Source organism: Balaenoptera ricei, chromosome 3 (genome assembly GCF_028023285.1).
Source record: "Balaenoptera ricei isolate mBalRic1 chromosome 3, mBalRic1.hap2, whole genome shotgun sequence".
NCBI lineage: Eukaryota > Metazoa > Chordata > Mammalia > Artiodactyla > Balaenopteridae > Balaenoptera > Balaenoptera ricei.
In genome coordinates, this window is record NC_082641.1 from 102,307,190 (window position 1) to 102,335,133 (window position 27,944).

General features: G+C 44.3%; 1 protein-coding gene across 1 annotated transcript in view; it reads left to right on the plus strand.

The window, feature by feature from the left end:
• Positions 1-1,092: 1,092 nt before the first annotated feature.
• Positions 1,093-27,944, plus strand: part of PRDM6 (PR/SET domain 6) — a 97,724-nt gene continuing 70,872 nt past the window's right edge. Inside the window, exons 1-2 of the mRNA XM_059919437.1 lie at positions 1,093-1,848; positions 10,823-11,130. Of these exons, the coding sequence (XP_059775420.1) occupies positions 1,245-1,848; positions 10,823-11,130 (912 nt within the window). The 5' untranslated portion in view covers positions 1,093-1,244. The remainder of the gene's footprint in view (positions 1,849-10,822; positions 11,131-27,944) is intronic.

Sequence of the window (27,944 nt, forward strand, 5' to 3'; positions counted from 1 at the left end):
GCCGCGCGCGCCCGCCCGGATGCGGACACCCGAGCGCGTGCCGAGATGCGTTCCGGTTTCCGCGTTTCCACTGCTTTCAGGACCAGGGCGGTGAGCCGGCACCTAGAAAAGACATATCATGGGCAGAAAGAGACAACAGGCGAACGGGAGACGTCACGCCAACAAAAAAGTGGGGGGTGGGAGGGCGGAGGAGGTTTTTGTGCAGGAGAGGCGCACGAGCTGTGTGTGGATACAGCCGAGTTAGAACTTCCTTCTCCCCTCTCCCCTCCCCTCCGTTCTTCTGGCCTGCCTCCCGCCTCCCCCCACCCCCACCCCCACCCCCATCGCGCGCTCTCTCTCTCCCTCCCCCTCTCTCTCTCTCTCTCTCACACACACACACACACACACACACACACACACACTCTTGTATTTTGTGCTGTCGTAAAACCCACGTGTCCAGCGGGGAGCCTGCCAGAGCGTGGAGCGGAGGAGCCGGGACGCGGCAGCGGCCGAGCGCAGCAGCCCGCCGCGGCTCCGGCGCCCGGGTCCGCCCGCACTCCCGCGTTCAGCGTAACTGTTCTCACGCCCACCGCAGGCCTCCACATCCCTGACTTGCGGCCCCGGAGGGTCCCGGGCGGGCGGATCTCTAGGGCTCTGATCCCGCGCTGCCCAGGGGCATGTAGCGTACCCAGGGCGCACACTCTCCCGCACGCTCACCGAGACACGCACGCACGCACCCGCCGGCGGCTCCGAGTTTTCAGGTAAGCGAGGCTTGGCTGTGGCTGAGGGTCTTGGACCCGGGGAATAGGAGGCTGGAGGTCCTGCGCTGGGGGCGGGGGGCGAGACTGTCCCGCCTCCTGGCGCCGGAGGCCAGCGCGGCTCAGGCGCTGCGCCACTCCAGTTCGGGTCGGCTCCGGGCGGGGGCAGAGGGTGGGGGCTGCGTCCTGCCGCCGAGTTCTGCTGGGAAGCGCCCTCTCTCCGGGCTTCAACAGTGCCGGCTGGGCGCTGGGCGCCTCGGGCTGGGAGGCAAGGCAGGGTGCACACAGCTCCCCCCGCGCGGCGCTGCGGCTTCAGAGTAAACTTTGCGTCCCAGCCGAATTGGGAGGAGGAAGCCTCCGAACCGGGTTGCCGCCGGCGGAGCCAAGGACTCAAACTCGCTCCAGGGTCTTGGCGGCGGTCCTCCCCGCCCCTCTCGCACCAGGCCCTGAGTCCGGCTCACGCGCGCCCTCCTCTTTGCCCTCTGCCCCCAGCTTGAAGCGTCGGACATGCTGAAGCCCGGAGACCCCGGCGGCTCGGCATTCCTCAAAGTGGACCCAGCTTATCTGCAGCACTGGCAGCAACTCTTCCCGCACGGCGGCGGCGGCCCGCTCAAGGGCGGCGGTGCCGCGGGTCCCCTGGGCGCACCGCAGCCCCTCCAGCCGCCGCCCCCCCCGGAGCGCACTGAGCCCCAGCCGGACAGCCTGCGCCCGCGGCCCGCCTCGCTCTCCTCCGCCTCCTCCACTCCGGCTTCCTCCTCCACCTCGGCCTCCTCTGCCTCCTCCTGCGCCGCTGCCGCCGCGGCGGCCGCCGCCGCCGCGCTGGCCGGTCTCTCGACACTGCCCGTGGCGCAGCTGCCAGTGTTCGCGCCTCTGGCCGCCGCCGCCGTCGCCTCGGAGCCGCTGCCCCCCAAGGACCTGTGCCTCGGCGCCGCCTCGGGCCCGGGGCCCTCCAAGTGCGGAGGCGGAGGAGGCGGCGGCGGCGGCGGCGTCGGGGATGTTCGGGGCGCCCCGCGCTTCCGCTGCAGCGCGGAGGAGCTGGACTATTACCTGTACGGCCAGCAGCGCATGGAGATCATCCCGCTCAACCAGCACACCAGCGACCCCAACAACCGTACGTAGCAGCAGCCCGCGTGCTCTCTTTCGGGGCGCTGGCTCCGTCGAGCGCGGGCGCCGGTCCGGGAGGCAGGTCAGATGAGGGGGACACCGGCTTGTGGGCTTTCCAGGCCGCGGGCCCGCACCTCTCAGACCACTGTAGCCAAAGTTTTCTGGGTTAGAGAAGGAAGGAGAACGGTTGGGACGGCCGGGTGACACCTCTGGGTTACCTCTTCCCCCTCCGCTCATTCCCTGCTTCCCAGCCCCGAATCTTGAAGACCCGAGTTGCTCGCGGACCGGGGAGTACAGACCACAGCCCTCCCGCGGCATACTGCGCCTCGCGCGGGGCGGGTACTTGCGGCGCGCGATGGGAGTGTCCGGGGACCGGCCCGGCCTGGCCTTAGAGGGGACAGGGCAGGGACTGTTAGCGGTCCCGGGGAGCGTGGATTCCAGAGCTGATTTCTCCTTCTCGCTATCTTACTTCTGGGGTTAACTGCGTCAGCTCATTTTCGGACCGCGGGGTTGTCGGGGGACCGGCCGGGAGCTGCAGGCTGGCCCGGCCTCGCTGGAGTAGGAGTTTTGGATGACACTGGGTCAGTCTCTCCCTGCAGGCAGGCATTATTCTTAGGTTTACCATTTATTTTAGAGAAGAAGGAAAAGAAAAAGAATGCCAGTTGCTTAGTGAGAAAACATTTCCGGCTTCAGGGCAGGGTCGTTCCCTGCGGATCCCGCATTCTCCGTGCACCCTTGACCCTGCAAACGTTTACAGTCCGTAGCCACGCATGTCGGCTTACGTACTGTTTTTAATGAGGGTAACAGTAATTTAGTATAAGAAGCTTGCTCTTCTTTTCCCGAAATAAATGACAAAATGCCTAAATTAACATCAGTTTTCTTCTAGCTTCCGTTCCTGTATTCACAATTTCAAACTCTTGATCCCAAGTGTAGTTCCATTTTCAGGTTTTGAACCAAAACTCTAAATGAAGATCAAGGATGTGTTATTTATTTTTTATATCCAATTCTTTTTGGTAATTTCAGAAGTTATGCTATGTTTACACTTAATGTGTTGAAATAAATGCTAAGTATACTTCCAGAGACCCCAGGAGAGAGCATTAAAGCAGGTCAAGAGTTAGGTTGAAAGCAATACGGGATTTGAAACCGCGCTCCGCTTCTTTCTTCGTCTCATTCCTTCATCTAGCTTCTGTATGAGGAAAGTTAATTGTAAATGTATATGATCATTCTATTTTAAACAAGTCCCTTCTTGCAGAATGTCTACTAATCCGTGAGCTTCTTAATTCGTTGTAAAAGCAAAATAACTACAGGTTGTAGTTATTTAAAGGACTCCCAAATTTATTACTTTGATTAAAAACACTGAGCATGACCCTAGTGATTGAGGTGTATTAATCTTTTCATAATGGTTGGAGATAATTGTTCTAATGGAGATAATTATTATTAATAAAAAGAGTAGTTGTATTTACTTTTTTCCTTTCTAGAGTCTGAGGGTAAAGTATTTGGTTTAAAATGAGGGTTTCAACTCAGATTTGCTCTGCAGTTAAGAAAATTCCTATATTTCAGAGTTCCAGAAAATTTTATAAAACTATGTTGTCTTAATGGATTTCAAAAAATACTTATCTCCTACTGAATTTCTTGATTGTGTTGTTTTCAAAGCAGTTCTTTAAAAATGTAAACTAAAAAAATAAGATATGCTTTCATAAAAGGTATTTCTTACCCCTAAGTGAAATATAGTCACTGTGGACTGAGAGTGCTTCAGCAGACTTGCAGTCTTTCTTCTGAATTAAATTAGTGCTGGAAAAGACACCAGCAGTGCACCCAAAAGCCCTGGCTGTGCGCTGAGCTAAATGTGTTGTTTACAGTGCAATCTTGAGGTTCAATACATTTTCACCAGAGAAAAACCTAGACTAATCAGAGAAAGAATTGGGACAGATTCCTAATTAATATTTGGCTATTGAACTAGTTTATCGTCTAGGTACCCTTTTTCCGTGGCTGGAGGAAATGAATTATGATTTATTCAAATTCTTCCTATTGTGTTAACCTTCTGATATCTCCTTTTGAGTCGACTGGACTGCTTCAGTGTGCAAAGTGCAGGGGCAAGGACAGGAGAGAAGGGAAGTCAGATTGTCCCATTAGAGTTACGCTTCACATTGCTCTCTAATTAAAGGGCAGCTGAGAAAGAAAATAGAAAGCTGAGGTGGCTCTCCATGTAATGCTGGGAGACTAGGTCTGCCATGCTTCCAGGAACTTCTCTGGGCAAGAGTAGGCACTCATTTGAAACCATGAGATGTGTTTTACAAAGATGAAGTGAGAAGCGATTGAGTTTAATCTAACTAGGGGATCAGAACAACTCAGAAATGCAAACAGTGCGAAACTGTTTTTTCCCTTGGCAGGGAAAGTTGATATATCACTTGAAAGATGGTGAATAACAGCTTCTCCCCATTCCCAGGTTGTAATGTGGGCCGGGGGTGGGGTGAGAGGCGGGCAGAAGGGAAGCACCTATTAATTTATCAGTCACAGATCTTCCTAGTTTTCCTTTTAGTCTATTGCCCTTTCCCTCTAAAAGAATTCTGTGAAGTGACCACTCAGCAGCGCTTCGTTTTATTGCTTTGTATTTAAAAACGTATTGAGTCGTATTCTCTTTTTCTTACAAGGCAAAGAGAGGGGGGCCTCCGTACTTCTCCTTTTAGAAGAGTAACTTTTTGCCTGAGATCAGCAACCCAGTAACACCTGTAATCAGTATCACCTTCACCTTGAAACTTTATTGCCACCTATGGCAAATGCCATAAGTGAAGGGTGTTGTAGCTCTCTTTCACACATAAAAAGATTTAAAACCAGCAGAAACTATACAAGCTGGCCCGGGTGAGCTCTTCCAGTGTATATCTAACTAACTCTGTGTATGAAGTTATTCTATGATTGAAGTACGCTTTCCACTGAGGCTCTCAATGCTTAGTTGCCTCTTCCTTTATCTCTGAAGTCAGGTGGAGCTTGTGTAATGTAAATGGGGGATGGGGACCTTTCTTCCTCCTGTATTACTGCCCTCATTTGCTGCCGGTTTGCCTGAAGCCATTGATTCCGTCAGGCTCCGTTGCCGTGGCCTCTTCTCGGGTTCCGGGAGTTGGTGCGTTGTTTGAGACCCTGTCACTACTCTTGGAAGGTATTGAGCAGCGGCCAAGAGGGGCGCCGGACGTTTGTGTTTGTTCGGAGACAGCCGGCCGAGCCAGTTAGCTTTTCATACCTTTTTTTTTTTTTTTGGTTAAGACATTCCTCCCTCGTACCTGGGAGAGAGCAGGGGACTAATCCTGCCTTGGGGTCTCTCTGCGGAGAATTGAGTCGGGGCAGTCCGCAACTTCCCCAGCTGCAGGTCTCTATCTCCTCCATATTTCGGGGAGGCCTGCTGCGCAGGGAACAGCACCGGCGTGTGCGCAGGTGTTGGAGTTGGGCCCGAGGCTCCCCTGTTGGTAGCGCCATCCTTTCCAAGGGTTTGAGGAGAGATACTGGGGCGAGAAGGAAATCTGGGGTTTGTTTGGTTGAGAGGTCAGGGAAAGAGAGAAAAGGAGGGCGAGTGCTTTCTGACCCTCCCTAATCTCTTCCCACCCAGTTGGAAAACGCAGGTCCTGTTTGGGAAGCTCCCGAGCCCAGTAACCCACCAGTGGGATTCTCCTGACGCCAAGGCACACTCGCTGCGCTACTCCCCGCTGTCAATGGCCAGCAAGCGACTGAGATTTCAGACCTGGTCCCCGGTGGGAGGGAGGCTCGGCCTCACTGTGTGTGCTTTTGTGTTGTCCTCTTTTTCTTCTTCTCTTTGCTCTCTTTTTGTGTGCACGCCCAGCCTCATCCCGTAACACACATAATTTAGCTATTTTACATCATTCGTTATCTAGCGCCCTGAAACTGAACATAGAGCCATATATTAGATTGAGGTTAGAAGAGGTGGCGACTGTTTATTTAAGGTGATAAAACGGTTCATCAGCAGTAATCTCCATCGATATGTGCCACCAGAAGATGAAGGATGAGGGGACAAGCCACAATTAATTGCCCTATAGTTTTGTCGGAGAGAGTGGAGCCAGCCCAGACCCGCTTCGATCTCCTCTCGCGTCTCCTATTCATCATCTCCGCAATGTATATGGCGGCCTCGCAGGGGCAGGGGCCGGCGAGGTTTATCTCGGCGCAATATTCTCTCACCCTCACACACTGGCGCTGCCATTTAATTTATTAATACAGTCATCAGGAGACAAATAAAACCCACATTTCCTCCCTCTTTCTTTCCCTCCCCCTTTTGTCTCTCCCTCTTGATCCCAGGGCCAAGCCGGCAGCCAGACAGAGCAGGGAAAGCCCAGCGCGTAGGCAATTCGTAGGGAAGCCTTAAACTCGCCTAGAGAGAGGCTCCCAGAAGGTTCCTGGGAGCTGGGCCGCCCCGCGGGGGCGAGACCACAATCGCTTCCCCTAGCGGGCCTGCCTCGCCTCTGGATCTGCTCCTAGACCCGCTCCCGGGAGCCTAGAAGACCCCTCCCGCTGGCAGGAAAGGGGCAAGGCCTTCAACATACAGCTTAAGTGCTGGGGGGCCTGGCGCCCACCCCGTGCACGGTCCACCGCCATCCCAGCCAGCCAGTGGCTTGGCGCGGGGAGGGCTAAGCAGGGAGTGCGGGCTGGAGGGGGACGTGGAACTGTGGCGCGAGAGACTCCCAGCCACAGCGCTCCGCCTGCCCTCGGCCCCGTCGGCCGGCGCCCTCGGCGACCCCAAGGCCCAGTGCCCCCACCACGAAGCACGCGGAGCTGCCAGCAGGCGGCACTCCCGGGGCCGTGTCGCCGTCACCGGGCGGCGATCGATGGGAGCCGGCCCCCACCGGGCTCGGCCTGCGGGACAGAGGGCCGCGACCTCGGCGGCGGTCGCTGAGAATTTATAGCCGGGCGGTTACCGCCGCCCAGGCGGGGAGACAGGCTTTTCAGCTGCTCCTCGGTTCCCTTCCCGGAGGACACGTGAGGGCAGGCGAAAGCGGCGGAGAGGCTTTGGGGGAGCGAAGGCCCAGCGCGTCAGGCGCGTCCCGAGGGTCCCCGCTCCGCCTGCGCCCACGCGCTCCTGCCCACCTCTCGAGAAGGCGAAAGAGCCCTGAGACGTTTTATATTTCACCTTTCCTAGAACGAGAAATGAGATACCAGAGAACTCTGGCTTGCTTTGCCCCTTTTACCTTAAAATAGATCCATTTTCAATTACACAAGTCGCACGTGCCCTTGTAAAAACATTCAAACAATACAGAAGGATAAGGAGGGAAGAGTGAAAGTCTGGTCTTCACTCCACTTGGCCTGTCCTTCTGAAGCCAGTGGGTGAACAAGTCTATAACTTGATGATACCTCCTTCTCTTACTTAGAGACCCATAAACAAGAGTATTAACAGATCTATTCAAGAGAGAGAAGAGACCATGATCTCTTACATTCCCTAATGCTAAAATGGTATTTTGAAGTATCTTGCTTGGGAAATATAATATCTTTCACAGATACAGACAACATTTTATGAATAATAATTATGAAGTTGTGAAAAAACTTACCCTGATTTTGAGAGAAAATAGGAACATTTATTTGCCTATTCTTTATGAGTACAAATAGACGTACTATGTATTGTTTGGCCTGGAATGCTGTATCATATATATAATACATATATATTTTTTATGTGTAGTTTAGGCATCTAGCCCACTTTTTTCCTCAAATCGTTTCATGTAGGTGTTAGTGGCTTGCTGTCTAGAAAACACTCTGCTAGAATGTTTGTCCACTTGGGCCACATTTGTCAACCCCAGCTAATCAGTTACTTGTTTTAGTCATCCTCAAGCTCCTTTGGGACTCCAAGACATAAGTCAGAAGCCACATGTTTTCAGTGGCGGAAGTTTTGTGTATTAAGAAACAGTAACATTAGGATATAACATGTATTTTGCCGTAGCCTTTCAGGTAGAGTATTTTGAAATAGCATGAAATGGTTTATAAATGAAGAAAACTTATACTGGATGGACAAATGATGGTGGGTTGGCCTTGCCTACCCTGCAGGTATTCTTCTACATATTGGGAGAGCCTCAGCTTGTCACTCTGCAGAATGCTACTATTAAGTATTTCAGCACTTCATGGAGACAAATGAAATTTAATACGTTGAAGAAGTACTTTAGAGGACTTCTTAGAGAAAGGACTAGCCATACTCTATCATGCATAACAAATAACAGGAGTGTGCTTGTTGTCTGTGTGGGTGGTGGCCGGAGTTGGCACCTTTCCTCCTTATTTTATTGCTGATGTAGTGGGTGTGATGTTACAGGTTGTGGAGATCTTGTAAGTTGACGGCATCTCTGGTATGGACTGTTAGGGAGGAAATACCAAATACTCTTTCTTCTCACCCTTTGTTTCACTGAGCCAACCAGAAAGGGAAAGTCTGTTAACTCCCTGGGGTGATTTATTTTTATTTTTATGGGCATATTGCCTTTGCTTATTGTCATTTGTTTTAAGCTATTTTTGCTAAGGTGCTGAAAGCCCATTTCTGAAGTTAGGCACTAAAATTCAAAATTATGGACATTATCTACTTACTTTTCAAATCATCCTCTTACGTTAACCTCCCCAAACCCAAGAGTGTGGGAAAAAGAGAGAAATCTCTTTAATTCAATCATGCTACAACAGTTTTGCAGCCCCAAAATAGTGACTTCAGTGAAATATTTCAATTATATTGATTGAGTTATGAGTTTGGATATAAAATTCTCCTAGTTTTCATTAATCTTAGATCTCTAGGTTTGGAGGCTTTTGGAGTCAGGCAGACTTGATTGTGAATCCTTCTCAGCCACTTTCTAGTTTCTGGTCCTTGGTCAAGTTACATTGCTCATGAAGCCTCAGTTGCCTCATCTGCAAAATGGGAATTGTGGTATTTAGATAATATGGTGGTTGTTTGGTTGAAGGTAGGTGTCTGGCACATAGTAGGCACTTGGTAATTGTGAGTTTTTATTGTCTTTTCCTTCTATCCCCCCTTTATCTTAAAGTTTTTGTTTTCACAGTCAGAAGCTTGAGAGGGTGTGTGAAGTGTCTGCATTCTGGAGGCGTTGACTTAGGGTAAGGGTGAGACTACCTCCCTCCATCTAGCTCTAGGGTCAAAAGCAGAGCCTGGCACAGTTTTGACATTAGTTTGTGTTGCTGAAAGAGGGGTCCTTTGTGTGATGGAGGTCTAGGAGGCATGGCCACTTCACTACCTGCAGAAACAGGTTGCTACTTTTCACTTGAGAGGTCTGGGGACACCCTCAAGAAGCTGAGGTCAAAGGTCCGCTCATTCCCTGGGCTCTTTTGGGGGAAGTGGAGGAGTAGCTGCTGGAGGGGAAGGCGCCGTAGGCTGCAGCCCTTCTTCAATGAAATAGGATACTCACCTAGTCAACCTTCAGTTCGCCGTGAAGCGAATGGCAAAATGGGATCGCACACCATGCTGGGTTGCGATTAGGTGTTCCTCGAAGGTTCCTCAGTGACTCACTTGTCACAAGTTCTTTGGGCATTTCAATTGTTCAAGCACGGATAGGGCACACCCAGGGCGATGCACCAGGACTGGCTGTGACCAAGGCTGGGCGTAGGTGCCCAGAGGGCGACCCGCCGCCTAGCGCTGGCGCATCCGCTGGTGCCCAGCTCTTGCCATCTCCGCCAGTCGGGGCTCGCCCGATATCAGGCCCAGTGCCACAGGGCTCTGTTGCGCAGGGGCGCCGTAGCTCCCCAGGGAAGCTGGGCCAGGGAGGCCGGTTTCGCCGGCGGGCGCCGAGGCCGCCTTCCAGAGGCAGGTCCGCCAGGCCAGGGCGCAGACACGGCGGCTCCGCCAGGCCCATTAATAACCCGGAGGGCGCTGCGATCCGACAGCATGGTCGCCGCAGGCCTGCTTCCCGCGGCTGCTTGACCTGTTCCTGCCCAGTTTGAGTCGAGGGACACTGGAGGTCCACGGCCGGCCGCCCAAGAGGGTGGGGGTCCCCTCGCGCGCCGGCTGCTCTGAGGAACATAGGAGAGAGTAGGCTTTACTACAGCTCTCACTTAATTTATAACGCAAAATAATCGCATTTAGCCTCGGGCTCAACCGTCTGGGCAGGATTTGGGGCCCTCTCCATTGAACCTTTATCCTCATCATTAAAGACCCATTATCTTGATCGTTAAATTTGCTGTTGGTGTTTTGGGGGGCGGGCTTCCGGGAAGAGCTTGCACGCACGCACAGGGCACCCCAAACCCGACAGAACAGCCCCCCACTTTCCCTACCCGTCCCCACCTGGCTGGAGTGCCCGGAGCGGGCGCTGCCGGGGCGCTCGAGAGACCCTAGCGCCAGTGCGCCCTCTGTGGCCGGGGCCTAGAACTGGGGCTCCGCGAGGCCAAGGCTGGCTCCGCCCACTCGCGTGGACGTTCTCGCGGGAGGGGAGCGTGGGTCGAGGAGTGGGGGTGGCGTGCAGCGCCGGACCGGTCGCCCACCTGCTCTGGTGATTTTGAAAGTCTCTTCTATAACTGTACAGAAAGGAAAACCAGACATACCCTGGCGACCAAGGTAGAATCTCTCCGAGATATCAGATTGGTCGAGAGACCGCCTTTTCTCTTGGTACAACGATAAATACACTTTGAAACACCGCTGAGAGAGAGAACCCGAGGGAACAGGGGAGAGGGTCAGAGGGAGCCGGAGGCAGAAGGGAAGAGGGAGAGAAAGGGGCAGAGGCCGGGGAGGAAAGCCGAGAGCCATCGGTTCCTTGGAGACCACAAAGCCGTCCGCACCCAACTAGGGAGGCTTTTGGAGGCGCCCGGGGCCTCGACCCTGTGCCAGGTGGATTTGGGTGCGACGAATTCCAAGGGAGCGCGTCGGGTCACCTCTCCCCCTGCTCCCAGTGGCCTCGGCGCCCTCCGGCGTCACCTCCCTCGCAGGTGGCTCACCCGGGCGGGGATGCTGTTGGCGCGGGGTTTACCCGGGGTTAACCCTCTCCCTTTCCTCCCTCCCTCTCGCGTGTCTCTGGCAGGTTGCGACATGTGCGCGGACAACCGCAACGGCGAGTGCCCCATGCACGGGCCGCTGCACTCGCTGCGCCGGCTCGTGGGTACCAGCAGCGCCGCGGCCGCCGCGCCCCCTCCGGAGCTGCCCGAGTGGCTTCGGGACCTGCCACGGGAGGTGTGTCTGTGCACCAGCACCGTGCCCGGCCTGGCCTACGGTATCTGCGCGGCGCAGAGGATCCAGCAGGGCACCTGGATTGGGCCCTTCCAGGGCGTGCTCCTGCCCCCGGAGAAGGTGCAGGCCGGCGCCGTGAGGAGCACGCAGCATCTCTGGGAGGTAAGTCGGCCGCCACCGAGAACCTTGCCACCCAGCTGGAGGTTTGGCCGGCAGAGAGCCTCCCTTGTTCCCCAGAGGGTAGTGGAGGCTCGATTTCTCTGGTCACGCAGATGCCTGGTATTTGCAGCACCTGCAGTGAAGAGGTGCAGAGCCAGGCCCCGCACTACAGCAACCCAGCCAGGAAGACAGGGCTTACAGGTTTCTGAAGATGAAATCACCATAACAAGCTTCCATTCTAGCTGTGATAGATTTGACTGTTGTCTCCCTTGGTCTTGAGAAAAAGAGAAAACACCTGAGGAGATAGAACAGAGGAGACTGGGCATTGGGATGTGAGCTAGGTGAATTTTGTGCCCTATTTTAAGCTCTTCCAACATGTTGTTTTTGCCCACTGGGCAAGAAAGAACATAAGCATCAACAGGAGGAAGGAGAGCCAGGTTCATTTTCTCAGATAAAAACAATTTGGTAAACGCTGAATGTGAGAGACTGTAACATCTTTCACAACTTTCACAGTGCCCAAAGTAAAGCAAAATCATACTGTGAATCAGATACCACAAATTATGCTTTTTCTGACAAAGTACAGTTATTCAGTCTTCAACAAGGTACTGTAGGAAAACTCTGAGCAGTTTGGTGTAACCCAATTGATAGTACTTCAATGGTACAATCTTACCTGATGCTATTACTTAAAAGTCAGCAACGTATTTGAAAACTATTAACCTGAGATTTGTCTCAAAGCTTCATGGTTGATTATTGAGGTCCATTCTGGAAGAGACAGACCCTTAATGTAGGTTTTCCCCACACCAGTTTTAGATACTCCCACCATGGAGAGTTATTTATGAAAATAAGGTGCCAGAAGTCTTACTCTTAAGCAATATGTACATCTGACTGAGGCCAGGCAATATAATGGAGTGGGATTTGCCAGAAGACAAACTTTTTTAAATGCCAGGGGCCAAGTTGGCATGGACCTTAAGGCTCCATTAATGGCTCATTTCTGCAACAGCTTGCCCCCCACTCTTGGCTCAGTAGCCTGCAAGATGATCATTTTCCACTGCAAGTTGCCTTATAGTCACTAACTAAACTCATGCGATTCAATAATCCACTCAGATTTTTGCTGAGCACCCACTCTGGCCAGCACTATGACTTGGTCTCCAGAACGCTTGTATGACTATTGGCAGTGGGGTACTAAGGCCTGTGTCTGCAGAGCTGCCTTTGATTAAAGGGGAGGAACTAAATCTATGAGCTCATAGCCAAGCAGCCCAAGATGACCACATGGTGGCCAATGGGCTGTGTACCCTACAGTTATCCACTGGTGCACTGCACTGTGCCCAGGCGCCCAGGTTCCATTTCACACCCAAACTATTGTGAAATTATTACTGGAAAACAATTATACATTTTTAATCTTTCAGAATAGAATTCTTGAATGAGGGAAAAAAGAGGCATATTTATGTTGCCAAATAGTGCTTTTTTTTTTAAACAGAAATTTTATATAGGGAAATGGGCCAGGAGAAAATGGTCAATACATTGAGTCAAGTTAGACTTCAGAGCTTTTGGATAGGAAAAACTGACATGTGGGAAATAAAGCATCTGGTTTTGAAATATTTTCTAGTTGGTTTTTGTTTTTGACTAATTAGTTGTTACCTCCACTGTGGTTTCAAGTTTATAAAACAATTCCATTCACTTTTCGTGTTCCAGTGATATTAGGAACTCTATACCATACAGTTAAAGATCTGCCAATACTTTTCTGAGGAAATCGTAAAGCAATTGCTTAGTGGTACAGATTTGTTCTATCTGAAAATGTTAAAACTGAGCACTATTACATTGCCTTCTGATGCCTTGGGTTTAGTGCCTGTTTATTTTTAGAGTGCCAGGGGACAAAGCCATAAATATGAAAAAAATCCCATAGCTTATTGTAGTTGTTGGTTTTTGTTTTCCTAAAAGGCTTTGAATGATTGGGATGTTGGCAGGAGACCACTATACAGATAGAATATGATGCTGTATATCAATACTGAAAACTATGGAGCCTTTTTTCTGCACCTTTATTTGTACTTGATGAAGTTAAAATTCTGTTGTAGCAAAGAGACTGGGGAATTTAATTAGTTTGTTGTTGTTGATGATACTTTGGTGGATATAAAGGGAGTTTTACCTGCTGTTTAGGGTATGTGAGTTGAGTGTGTTGGGGGGTGGTACATAGACTTGGTTCTGTGTTACAAAAAAAGACTTGCTGAGTTTATGCTTGAATGATCTGCTTCTAAAAAGGACATAATCTATTTATTTTTATCATCTGTAAGAATAGTTACAATAACATGCATTTAGGGGATTGAAGGGATATTAAAACTGAGGCCATGTAATATGTTTCAGACTCCTGGGAGATCATATAAATGTGACCAACCAGGGTCAGGTAACTTAGTGCCAATGTCCATGTGTAAGATAAAATACTTATTTAATAGGTTTCAGAGTTTTACTAGTATAATTATTTTTAAGATGTGAAGTGTAAGTTTATTTTTAATTTTTAAGCATTATGATTTATTATTTTTATAAAATGTGACTATTTGAATTGTTACATTTATAACGGAAAATTCTAAATGTTGGATTGTTCCTCAGATTTTAGTCTTTCCTTTCAAATCTAAATTTTATTGTGAAAAATTTTTAATTATTATATTTTTTATATTAGAAAGAATCAGTAATTGGAATACACTGTAGGTCTATAGGAAACTTTTGGCAATAATTGTTTAATGACTCATGTAATAATTATCCATTTTGAAAACATACTTTTAAAGATATCTTCCAGACTATCAGATCGACATAAAGCAGATCTTGAAAAAATTAAAAGCAATCGATCATGACTATTTCATTTAAAAAGTCAACTGGAATTGTTTCTCTTTCTCACATTTTTTTTCAAGTCACTTGCAGGTGAAGAAATGTCTTTATATTTAGAGTTCAATACTCAGGTCCTGATGGATCTTACCAAGGTTACTTATCTTTATTTCAGTACAATAAATGGATTGCTAATCCCGTCACTGTTTCCAAGTAGATGATGGATTTTTGTTTCAGTTTACAGTTCATTGTTTTTAGTAAGGTTGTACTTTATTATACACATGAAGGCTTATTACAGAAACAATCAGATTCACTTTAGTTACTCCTTTTGTTGAATCATTAAAAGCTCTTTTTTTTTCTTGTAGAAAAATCATTTTTAAATATTTAACATATCATTTACGGAGAGCTTGTTTGATTGGTTTGTAAGTGTGCTATCATCTTTTAGTTAATATTTTCTTTATGTAAAATCCTGGTTCATAAAAATACAATTTAAAGAAAGTTAAATATCATTCCACTACCTTCATTATGTTTTGACTCTTTTGGGTATTTGTAGTTTAAGGAGGTTAACAAGCTAAAAGCCAAATTATTAGTCCTTTTTTGGGCCAATTTCTTTTAGAATCAGAATTCTAATGTGTTTTACAAAAAAATAATAAGTTCAGATACTTTAAAACAGAAATATTACAGGATGGATTAAGCAATCACTTGCCTTGCTTATATACCTGTATTCCAGCAAGACTTGAATGCATGATATATTTCTAGCTATTTGGCCATAACGGGAAAGATCTTTCTGAATGTTTTGCAAAGAAAACATAGTCTTTCTCAGCAATTAGGTCTTATTGATGAGAGTGAGATAATTTTGTCCTAATGTGTTTTCTAATAAAGAAGTGAAAAGGCACATTTGATTCCAACATTTATGAAAACATTATCTCAATTATTAATGTGCCCCTTTTCCCTTGAGATAAATTAATCTAGTCGTACATGGTTTCCCCTTTCTGCTTAACATCAGAATTTAATACGACTGGACCTGAGGAATGTACACGGTGTATACTTTAAATTCTACTGGAAGAAAATACGGAAATTTAAAATTAAGTTACAGTTTAAGATAGCCTAGAATTACTCAAACCTTTCAACTCAAAGTCTGATTTGACAAGAAATTTTACCAACATTGACAAAATAAATTGCACTTTTTTTCACCCTAGAAAAGTTTTTCTGTTAATTGAAATAATGCAGTAACTTGTTAGGATTACAGTCAAGGTACTAATTTTACAGAATTTCTCTTTGCCTGAGTAAAATTTGAGTGTCTCATTTTCAATTGCACTACGTAGAAAGCGTCATTATTTTTCTTCAGAAAATCAAGGGGTATAACATAATGTGGTCCTTTTTGTGGTTTGATTTTGTGCCATAATATTTTAGATTTAATAAGAGTTTTACTTTGAAGCAAATGGTCTATTTTTCATCATTACTATTTAGCTTAGGTCAAAAGACATTAATGAAAACCAATTTTAAAAATATATTACATGCTGCTAAATGTTTATATTTCAAAGCCATCACAGGTAATTGGTGCTAGAAGGAAATGAATTGATTTCGTATTTTAAGTGTATTCTATATGTTTCCATAAGCGACCCAACTCCATCTATAGTACTGTACCCATTTGTATATATTTAGATGTTGAAAAAAATCACTTGAAAATAATAATTTTAAATTCAATAAAAATCATTTTTAAATTCAATTAAAATCACTTAAAAATTGTTCCAGTGATAGTGCTGTAATTGTATACTCCATATTTTGCTTTATAGACCTGGGCTCATTTTGGCCTTGTTCACCAAAACACCAGGGGACAGAATTATGTGGCTGTCACAGCTACATTGAAGTAAAAATTGTGTTTCTTAGCAATTTATCATTTAATATAGCAGAGTGCTTGTCATTTTAGTTTTGAATATATCGACTCCATGAAATCCAAATAATGTCTCCTTCAAAATAAACCATAGTCATGTTACTATTATGTTTTTAATTATGCAGAGTAACAGCTGGTGCATCTCTTTGGCTTTGCCTCATTTGATTTGAAGATACCTTTTATAGTGGTGCCCACTTGATCGAGTGTGAGCATTTTGTAGTTTTACATAAACTGTAAAACCATCTGCCGCCTCTTGAAATGGTTTCCAGAATTGTGTTAAAAATCAAAACTTAGTACTTAAAGTTGGCTTTGAAAAGGTCCATTTAAAGTCCTGGTCCTCTTGGTTTATGTACCAAATGCCACCCTTGGTTTTCTAAGTCCAAAAATGACTCTGCTTTAAAAAAAATTATAACAGCCATTTGGAAATTCTCGTTAGTGAAGTTTAATCCAAATATGCATGTGACACTACAGTATTTTAGTTGCAAATACTTTATAAAGAATGATGTGTTCTGTATCTGCAGGACTATTTTTCTCATTGGTCAGTTCAGTTTATCTATTGTTTACAGATTGCTTCTTTTGATAGCATTTGGTCCATGTGAAGAAAGTAATTCACAAGTATTTCTTGGTCCATAACTGCATATTTTCTTACATTGTATAATTTTTTTTCCTTTTTCCACACTGCCTTAAAAATAGGGTATGGAAATTAAAATCAGAATCGCAGAGGTTACTGGACAGATGAAATCTGCTGTCCCCAGTCACTGCGTGGCAGCAAGTGATCTGATGAAAATGTGATTTTGGTAACACTGGGTCAGAGAAACCTGCAGGGGAGCCTTTTAATTTCACTGTGTCAATTAAGGCAGTTTTAATTATTCAAGGAAATCTACTGTGTTACCCAGAAACCACTTGTAGTTGTCGTATAATATTATGAGTTTTAAACATTTTTGGTTGAATATGGAAAACTGCCTATTACTCAGCTGAGGAATCATGTCCACAGTATCAAAATCCTCTTTTCTCAGAGGGTGGATGTGATACATTGGTGTTTGGCTTTTCTAAAAAGTGCTGTGCGTGGGACCACTATGAGACTGCCTTGCTCTCCTTTTTTCTTTTTCTTTTTTAGAATCATATATACTCCACAATTTCATGAGTTCAGACATTCCTTGTGTATTTACACAAGAAATACAGACTCCCGTATAACTACTTAGCATAAAAGCCAGAGCAGCCAGAACAGTGTATACTTTTCCTTGTAAGCATTTGCCACCTCGCTCAGATAAGTTACAGAATTCCATTATCCAAATTGTTACACATGTGTGACAGAGGTTGACCTTTCGTCATGTCAATCCTTTTTGTGTAGGCCCCAGGCTCCAGCCTAATGGCTCAAACCCTGATTTACTCACTGTAATAAGGGCAGGAGGTCGAGCAATTGTCAGGCTGCCTGTTCGTACTCTTCTTGGAGCCTGGTTGAAGGCTGTTAACACAAAGCTTTTCAAAGTGAATTTACAACCAGCACCACTGACAGAGGCCAATCAGTGCACCATAAATGTCAGGTTAGTGAGATTGAGCAGTAAGTAAAGTACTGACAGCACACTATTGGCTGGAATCAATTGGCCAAGGTTTAACTGAGAAGAGCAATCTCTGTGTGGTGGGCTTAGGGAAAGAGCTAAGTGTGCAGTCTGGGTTTCCAGGTGGAGTCTGTAAATTTACCTGTAAGGGTTGGGATGCCACCCATTAGCTGTGGTGCATCCAGCATCATTGTGTCGATATGCTTCACGATCTGGGAGTTCAGAGCGGCAGAGCCTGCTGATTCTGAGTTGGGTGGTAAAAAATGCCCCTAGCATTAGAAAGGAGAGAGAGAGAAAAAAGCTATTAAAATATGGGGCTGTCGGAACTGGGAGACACATCCAGTGCGTTACAGTTCGGTGAAAGGTAATTTGTTTAAATTGCAAAACTGTTACAGGGCTTTCTACCAAGGCAGAGAGACAGATAAGCCTGTTCTTTTGCTCTTCCTGGGGCTCAGCAGGGTGAAACTTTCATGGAAGTCACTAATGAGTGATTATGGGTTGAGGGTCTGAATATCCATGAAATGTGGTTTCCCCACCAGACAAATGTTTTTATCATTTTGTGTAATGACAGCCTGGACAACAATTCATTTAACTCTGAAGGCATCAGCATTAAAATGGAAGAATCCATTAAAATGCTGTATGCAAGGATTTATAAATTAGGCAATTTCCTTGATTATTGCAGTCATTTACAAAATTGATTGTTCCAGTGTGGTACAGGCAGATTTCAGCAACGATCATTGACAACAAGCACATTCTGATATCTGTAGCTACTGGTCACTAAACCAGGTCAGTATTCCTCACCCCGCTTCTGTTCTTGGTCTCAAGGTCAGGCAGACTGATTTCAAAGAAGCTTATAATTATGAAGTTTCATTTGTCTTCAGAGGAGACTCACCTAGGCTGTGAGGGTAGGTGTGGGTTGCTCTTAAAGGTTGTAGCATTCTATTTACAATAGCCAGGACATGGAAGCAACCTAAGTGTCCATCGACAGATGAATGGATAAAGAAGATGTGGCACATATATACAATGGAATATTACTCAGCCATAAAAAGAAACAAAATTGAGTTATTTGTAGTGAGGTGGATGGACCTAGAGTCTGTCATACAGAGTGAAGTAAGTCAGAAAGAGAAAAACAAATACCGTATGCAAACATATATATATGGAATCTAAAAAAAAATAAAATAAAAAGGTCATGAAGAACCTAGGGGCAAGACAGGAATAAAGACGCAGACCTACTAGAGAATGGACTTGAGGACACGGGGAGGGGGAAGGGTAAGTGGGGACAAAGAGAGAGTGGTAGTGTATATATGGACATATATACACTACCAAATGTAAAAGAGATAGCTAGTGGGAAGCAGCCGCATAACACAGGGAGATCAGCTCACTGCTTTGTGACTACCTAGAAGGGTGGGATAGGGAGGGTGGGAGGGAGGGAGATGCAAGAGGGAAGAGATATGGGGATATATGGATATGTATAACTGATTCACTTTATTATAAAGCAGAAACTAACACACCATTGTAAAGCAATTATACTCCAATAAAAATGTTAAGAAAAAAAAAAAAGGTTGGAGCACTGTTTTTATATTTTAATCATACTTTGTGGGGAGGGTATTGATGATCCCGATATGCTTCAGATCAGTAGCACAGATTTTGAGATGTTTCCAACTTAAAAGGAAATAATTTTTGCAAATTGCATCTGTAAATATTTGTTTGATTGAAGATCTAAAAGTCAATAATGTGTTTTATTTGTTGGTCCTTAGAGTTCTAATTACCCAATAGATATATCAGAGAGTCACTGGATTTTAGGTCAATTAATTCTGGAAAGCCTAATAAAGACATTGTTACAAGTGTGAAATGCTCAAAATGGTGCAGATTTTCCTATATAAGAATGCACACAAGTTCACTTGGTGTTTAATCATTAACCACAAACCACAAAGTTGTCTTTATTTCTGAAATATCAGAGATGGGCATGCCAAATGTGTCTGCAGAGCTCTATCCAATGAAAGCTGGCCATGCAGTTTATGCTTAGTACAGAATAACTAACTTTAGACATTTGTTTTCAATCATCATTTTGTTTTTAATCATAATTTTCCCCTTTTGGAACTCTAACACAAACTGGGGCTTGTAAAACAATAACACTTTAGAAAATTGTTTAACACTGTTGGGAAGGCAAAAAATTTTCAGTTTGTCCTGATTTGAATATGTAATAATTTGATCTCAAGGTAGTTCTTTGTTTTAAATTGAATATATATTTTTTGGGAAGTCCTGTGGCTTGGGGGCACTTTGCACTTATTTGGCTACTGTTATTTTAATACTGTAAGTCAGAAGTTCATTTTCATTTTTGATTAGTTGTAAAATTCACTACTTAAAAATTGAGTAAAAAAGGCAGTGTTTCAGTTCAGTGTCTTGATATGATCTCTTCATTTTTATTTAAATTTTTTTTTACACAGTATTCTGGTTTCTGTTAAGACTTAAAAGCCGTGTGACTAGATCTGTCTCGGGGGAACTCTGAACGAAGCACTCAGTTTTATAGGTGTTTTTGCCAGTCCCCTTGTAAATTTATTTAATAAACCAACACCTACAGCATGCAATTGTGAAATAATGATATGGGATTAAGCCCATTTTATTAAAATGAACAGTGTTTTTCACTCTCTGTGATCATTTTAAATTAAACCTGCCTCAGATAATGAAGTGTCTGTAGAAACATTCGGTGTAATCTAATTCAGTAGAAAGTTCTTAAGTGCTTTTTATAATTGGAATCAAATTAAATGTAATCAAGTCATGTTTTCAGTATCTTGTAAAAAACCAGGGCCTCAAGTGTTGTTAGCACACTTGGGAATATTAATGTTTATCGCAAAAGCAACAGTACTAAATTCCTAGATATCCTTGCAAACTCCAAAATGGTAGATAACCCGTAAATAAATTCTAGGTTAGAATATAATGTTTTTAGAACCTGTTGTGTTTGTCCCACACTAATATTAAAATTTATTTTTGATATACAAAATGCACAAATAGTTCCTGGGAGAGAGAGTCCTGAAAAATATTGGTCTACTGAGGAAAACACTTAATTTCAATTTATTGCAATTAATTACAATTTAAAATGTGACCTGGATAATCTACAAAGTAGAAAATCTAATTGCTAAACTTTAAAATGGTAGAAATGAACTTTTCTATTAAAAATAATTCTTAACATAAGAAGTTTAAACTATATGAAAGTATAAACCAGTGGTAACCATTATTGACAATTTTTACAATGGTCTTTTGAGAGATGACTATGTAATGTAATATACCTTTGTTTGTATATGCATTGTATATACATTGAATCACATTTTAAAAGCAGCAACTAATGACACTGTTTTCATAGGATCTCCTGCAGATGTTTAAATTTGGCTCACCCATGAATAGATTTTGATTTTGTGTCTAGTCCCACCCTCCGCTTTCTGTATCTTTCCTGGTGGGAAATTTCATTAACAGTCTGCAGACCCTACTGATACTATAGAAGCATTTCTACTGATATTTTCATGCTTTATAGCACATCTTTAATAAGACCAGAGCCTTTCTGAGATCTATAGGGAGATTTTCATAGTCCTCAGGGAGGAAGGAAAAAATTTTTGTGTTTCTTTTTAATACATCAAGGTATTAACAAAAAAGAATCAAATCTCTTTGAAATGCTTTTCTAAGTAAGAAGACTCCTTGATTTATGTAGCTGTGTGTGAGACTTGGGGGAAACTACTTAATTTCTTTGTACCTCTTATTTCTCCATATGTAAAAGAGAGCCGTATTGTACTATTACACAAATTAGAGTGACCATATTTATGATGCTTGTTTAACAAAAGAGATTTTCCCTTTTTCGATTGGGGTTTTAATAATAATTTTTAACTCTGTAGTGGACTTGCATATAGTAATAAAGAATCTCATTATTTGTCTGTGGAAACAAAAGATTGTACATGGTAGCCCATGATACACAGTTTGGATTTAATTACTTACTATAAAATCAGGCTTAATAGTTAAATGCAAATTTATTTAGCGCTGCTTACAAGTAAGAAAGGATTATGTATTAAGGGGATACCATACAACATGGATGTACAAAAAATCATCGCTGGCTTTAATTTTTAAAAGAACATTTCTAATGGAGGGCAACAGGGTGACTACAAATATTAGACACATAAAGAACATTTCCTAGAGGTACATGATTTCAGTAAGTGAAATGGTCACTCATAATCCTCACAACAGAGAACTGACTTGCAATATGAACATGCAAGGGGAAGGACTTAGTAAAATCACCAAGCAGCCCTAAACCTGAAGGTCTTTTGACCATGGACCTTGAATCAGGAGCAATTCATTAGGTAGGTTTGACCCTGGATATTGAATTCTGAATAGAAAAACATCTCAATGCCCAGCATATCGTGACTTGTCAATAAATATTAAATGACAACAAATCAACATAGTGGCACTTTTGCCACTGTCCATAAAACTGTGTGTGCAGCTATGTGTGTACCAGTGAATACCTACATAATAGTACATTATACAACTTATGAATGTGTGTCAGTGTTGATCACATGCAAAGCAAGAATTCCAAGTGACAGAAAATTTTAAATGAAAAAATAAACATAATTACCAAAACTTGTCATAGAGAACAAAAATGAAACTGAAATTAATATTTTTCTAATACATATTTATTGAATAGTAACCATATCTCTTATGTTATCTGGAGTTTTTACTTTGATGATAATCTAATCAGGGGTGATAGTCAAAATATTTGACAACCAATCCAGCTTAGACCCTGCCTCATAAACCTGGATGCCTACAGTTGTGTCTGTGCTCCATGGGCTACATATCAGCTCCAAAGCTAGGATAGTTAGCAGAGGTTTAGCAAAGCCATTAAACAGATAGTCTGTAATGGGTATAAGTTTCAGTTTTGCAAGATGAAAAAGTTCTGGAGGTTGATTGTACAATATTGTGGATATTCTTAACACTACTAAACTATATGGTAACTTTTATGTGTATTTTACCACAATAAGAAAAGAATAATAACTATATTTTCAGTGATTTTTCTTCTAGCTCAGTGATTCTTAAACTCTCACATCCTGGAGACAAGAATCTCCAGGTGCAGGGAGCCCAGCAAAATTCAGTCTGGAGACCTGCCCCCAAAAGATTCTGATTCAGTCAGTGGTCCTGCATTGCGACCCAGGAATCAAGTTTCTGAACCAATGTCCCACGTGGTGCTAGAACTGCACTTTGAGAAACGAAGTGCCAAGCTCCACCTTTCTCGGCCTTACTCCTGAGGTTGTCAGCTTCCCTTCGTGCTTCTTCCCTTGTCTTGGCTGATCTTGAGCAAACCTGGCATATCTCTTCGGTTTCCCTTCTATATCTGGTCTCATCTGTTCCTATGTTAATTCTAGTCTCACCCTTTGCTTTCATTCCTGCTACACCTTGCTAATCTCTGGGCATTTCCAATCTCCTCCCTTACCACCCACACCCCAAGATAAGTAAATAGACAGATAAAAATAGATATAAATATTAAAGAACTACTAACAGATAGCAAAATGGACTTCCCTGACTTTCATATTTTCTGTCTTTCTGAAGTCCATCTGGCCAGGTATAAGGAAGCAGCCAAAAAGGCAGAAAGCTTTCCACTGCGTGTCAGCTGCAGTGTGTAATTAGCCCCGTAGCAATCAAGGTGTGCTTCAGGAGGAGGTGGCCCTCTGGAAGGCATTTGGTGGCGTTCACAGGGCCTGAGTTCCAGCCCTCACTGGGTGTGAGCTGTGTGACTGCAAGCAGACACCTTCACTCCCTCGGCTCTTACCAGCACTACATCTGACGGCACTGTCCTTTCCATGTCTCCTGCCAGCCCCTTCTGTGCAACCCTGTATCGTAGAGAGGCCATATACTCCTTGCATGATATTTGTGATTTGCAGTCTGTAAATTTTCCATATGCTAACTTTATCTGCAAATGTGCTGGTTGTTTTCTGTCTTCCTCTTCGGGTTCCCATTTCTGCCCGTTGAGGGAGGATGCAGCCTGTATTCTGATCACAGCGTACCGTACCTGCTCTTACTGTTTCAGTTGTTCCCTGCGAGAGGTGGCTCTCAGACTCCATTTCCCACACTGGGTCTGAAGTCCTCTATCCTGGCTTGTCTGTGGGACATCTCCATTTAGGTATCCTGACATTGTTTCAAATGGAGTTCACTAATGGCGGCCACCTCACACCTCCTCAAATAGGAATCCACTTATCCTTAACTTACCGTTCTCTCATTCTCCTTTTTGGCCTGTGAGCCTAACATTTTTGGCGTTACTGTAATGGCTTTTTAAAATATTTGTATTTCTGGCAACTAGCAGAGTATCTAGCACACAAAAAGCACTTAATAAACGCTGTTGATCTTTTTTTTTTTTTTTTAGAGTTGGAGTTGTTATATGAACAAATTTGAAAAAAAATAAATCTGAGGATCACTCAAGTAAAAGTTAATAGTGCATATAAATTATTTTGTAAAAAAAAAAATTATCAAAGTCCAAATATGAATCCTAAATTACATCCTTGCTTCTGGCCAGAAGTATCCATTACTGAAAGGCAAATATCCTCTGTTGCTAATAAAAAATAAAAGAAGATTTCTTTTTATTCTTGAAATTTGAGAACTCATTTGACATTACTAAAGATGTCTAAAGAAATCTTATCTGTGACACTTTTATAAACAAGGTATTAAAAATTGCAGTGGGACATCTTAGACACAAGCTGCAGTTGGTGCTAAGAGCCACTTTCAGAGCCTACTTCTGTAACAAGTAAGGAGGTAATAATCTGACACTGGAAACGCTGTTGATCTGACAGCAGTAATAACAACTAATACATTTAAGCTGAGACTTTGTGCCAGGCGTTCTGCTGAGAGCTTTATAGGAGTTATCTTAATCCACCCTCAGAATAACCCAATAAGGTAAAGACTACCACAGTATTTTTCAGATGAAGCAAGTTTTTGGGTGAAGGCAGAGAGAACTTAAGTAACTTGCCCAAGGTAGTAGGTAGTAAAGGTAGGATTTCCACTGAGTTGTGTGAGCTGCAGAGTTTTTGCTCTGAACCCATCTGTTGCTGTGCTGCCTGCCCTTTGCACTCTCAGACCTGAACTCCCATCATATGACAGGACTCCAGTCTCTGCCACAGACTTCTCTGTGCATCCAACCTGGTCTCTGGACCTGGCTGGGAACACTCCCTCCTTGGTGGGCACTGCTTTCGTTTCTCAGACACAGCCCAGCGAGCTTCACAGAGACCCCATAGCTCAGGCCCTTGAGATTAGTCCACCTCGTGTTCCAGGATCATGGGCTCCACATTCATCATCCCAGAAAATGTAAAGTCCCCAGCATTCAGAGAAGCACATTTATGGAGAAACTACTGTGCATGAGGTGTTGTGCGTGTCACAGAGGTGGGCAAGACCAACTCTGCCCTCAAGTACTGTAGAGTAGTAGGATTGCAAGTAATTCCGGTTGAAAACAGTGTCCAGAAGGTGCTTTTTGAGGTGCACAGAGGGAAGAGGTTCCTGCTGAGATCAGGGAAGGAGGAGGAATTTGACCCCGGGACATAGATAGTTAATACTCAGAGAGTCAGGGATTGGGAGGAAAGATGCTTCTAGGGGAAGCTCAGCCATCCCCTCATAGTCCTTAGAAGCCCAGCTTTCTCCCTCTGCTCCTTCATTCTAAGTGAACTGCTTCCTGTTCTTTGTCAATGTCTTGCTAATTTCCACTGCTGTGCTTTTGCCTAAGCTATTACTTCACCTAGAAGGTTTTTGCTTCTTATTCTGGTCAACCTATATCTTTTACTTTTTTAGAGTCATATCTTCCAAGAATTCATTGGGGGTTAATCCCAGGTCTCCACCGCCCTTTCCACATTCTCTTTCCTTCAACCCTGTCCTTGACAGTTGTTAAAGTTTTGCTCTTTGGCCTGATATTGCTTGCAGCCTCGGTTTGGTAAGCTCATTTTGGGGACGTACTTTGACCAAAAAATTGCTTGTTGTTTGTCTGTGATTCAGCTTTGACTGAGTGTCCTGTATTTTTATGTGTGAAATGTGCAGTCCTATTAAGGTGACAGTTGAGGAGAGACCTGATGAAAAAAGGAATGAACTGTCAGGGAGGCCAGTGTGCTGGTAGCCCAGTGAATTCAGAGGAGCTTGGTGGGAGAGAAGGTCAGAGGTATCTGGGATCAGGTAAATTAGACCATGGGAAAGACTGCATTTTATCCTGAGCGAAGTAGATCTTGAGAGAGGAGTAGCACAGGCCAACTTATGTTTTTTGGTTTTTTTAAAATTAATTAATTTATTTTTGGCTGCATTGGGTCTTCATTGCTGTGTGCAGGCTTTCTCTAGTTACGGTGAGCGGGGTCTACTCTGTTGTGGTGTGCAGGCTTCTCGTGGCAGCTTCTCTTGTTGCGGAGCGTGGGCTCTAGGTGTGCGGGCTTCAGTAGTTGCAGCATGTGGGCTCAATAGTTGTGGCTCGTGGCTCTAGAGCGCAGGCTCAGTAGTTGCAGTGCATGGCCTCAGCTGCTCCGCGGCATGTGGGATCTTCCCGGACCAGGGCTCGAACCCTGGTATTGGCAGGCGGATTCTTAACCACTGCGCCACCAGGGAAGCCCCAACCTCTGTTTTAAAGGGATCACTCTGGGGTGCTGTGTGGAGAACAAGTCTGTGGTGGGACAAGGGTGGATGCTGGTAGGAGGAACTCAGAGGACAGGATGTGACTGGAGAAAGAAATAGGAGTTGTGAGCATTTGGCTGTTATTTAAATCCATAGGACTACTTGAGGTCAGCTGGGCAGTGTGGGTAGGCAGAGCTTTGACTAGAGGAGAGCTACGATGTCTCTAGTTCTAGAAACCTCTGTGAATTGGATCTGCAGGTTGAATGTGGATGAAGGACCATGTAGTTAGGTATAGCTGTGGATGCCTCACCTCATTTCCCTCCTGCGCCAGTAATGGGAACTGTCCTCACTCTTGCCTCTGTGGTTGAATGGCAGTGAGGCAGTAATACAGCGACTTAGAATGATGCTGCCGCTCTGAAATGTGTTGGCATCTGTGAACCATGAAGCCATTATATGTCCTAGATGCGGTCTATACCAGGATCCTTCCCCAAAGAGAGGCTGCTTGATCTGACTCACCTACACGTTCTGTGGAAAATCTCATGCATGTCCTCTATTCGTAGTGAGTCATCCCCATGTTCTCTTGCATTTTTCACCATACTTCTTGCAAGGTCTTTATTTTATTTTTTTTTTACGATTATAAGTGCTAAACATATTTATGAAAGGGAATTTGGAAAATGCAGAAAAATATTTTTAAAAGAAAAGAAAAATGAGCTATAATTAATTTGGTGTCATTCTTATTGCAGTTAGTTTTTTTCATTTACTATACAGACAGAAACATGCTGTTTGCCTTTTATCATAAAATCAATAAGCATTTTTCCCCATTCTGAAAATTCTTTGAGTATATAGCCAGTGATGTTGATTGGCTATATACTCTTAATATGGTTGAATCCGGTTGTTGAGTACTTGTGTTGGCCCTCCCTCCCTCCCTCCTTCCCTACCTCCTTTCCTCCCTTCCTTCCTTCCACCCTCTCTCCTTACTTTGAAAATATTACTAATCATTTGATATTCTGAGTGTATTGGATCATGCTTGCCAAAATACCTGCAGGAAAAAACACACACAGAAAAACTCTGTTTATACTAACAAAAATAACATTAAGAACAACAGGAGACATTTGTCCTGCACTTTCTAATTTATTTGAGATTTCACAACCGGCTCACTGATTTTTGTTGCTGCTGCAGCCTCTCAAATGCAGGGAGTGCTCTGTCCTGCCTGGTACGAGTGAGATGGGGAAGCTGGGTCCTGGGGGCTGCCTGCTCTGCGCTTCAGAAGGCCTGGCGGGTGGAGCTGGCTCTTTTGACCCGACTGCTCCAGGGGAGCTTTCCATCTGTCCAAATGTTAGCCTGGAACTAAACGCCTCCATACAGTGATGAAATCCCTAACAAATGTAGTGACAACACTGAACATAAGGGCTTCATTTTTTTCAAATTGCTTGCATTTACCGTTAATTCAATTTGAATTATAAGTCACCTCCACGTGAATGACTCACGCACTCATTATTATGAGCTTTGTTTTTGAAAATGTACAAAACAGGAGAAGTTGGTTTGCAAAGTCTGCATTGCCAAGGTAGTATTGAACTGGTTTCCAACTGAGAAAATTGTTCTACGTCTTTGCACATCTTGTATTCCAGGCCTGGAGTTCTACAAGAAAACAGAAATATCTTTTATTTTTTAATTTAATTTAATTTTTTTAAACATCTTTATTGGAGTATAATTGCTTTACAATGCTGTGTTAGTTTCTGCTGTATAACAAAGTGAATCAGCTATATGCATACATGTATCCCCACATCCCCTCCAGAAATATCTTTTAAAAGCACACTTGGATCACTGTCCACAGTGGCTCTTGGAGGGGATAAATATGCAAATCAAACTTAACTGTGTAGCAAAATGAAAATTCTTTATTTCAGGACATTTCGTTTCAGGCCAGTTGAAACCCTTTTCCAAGT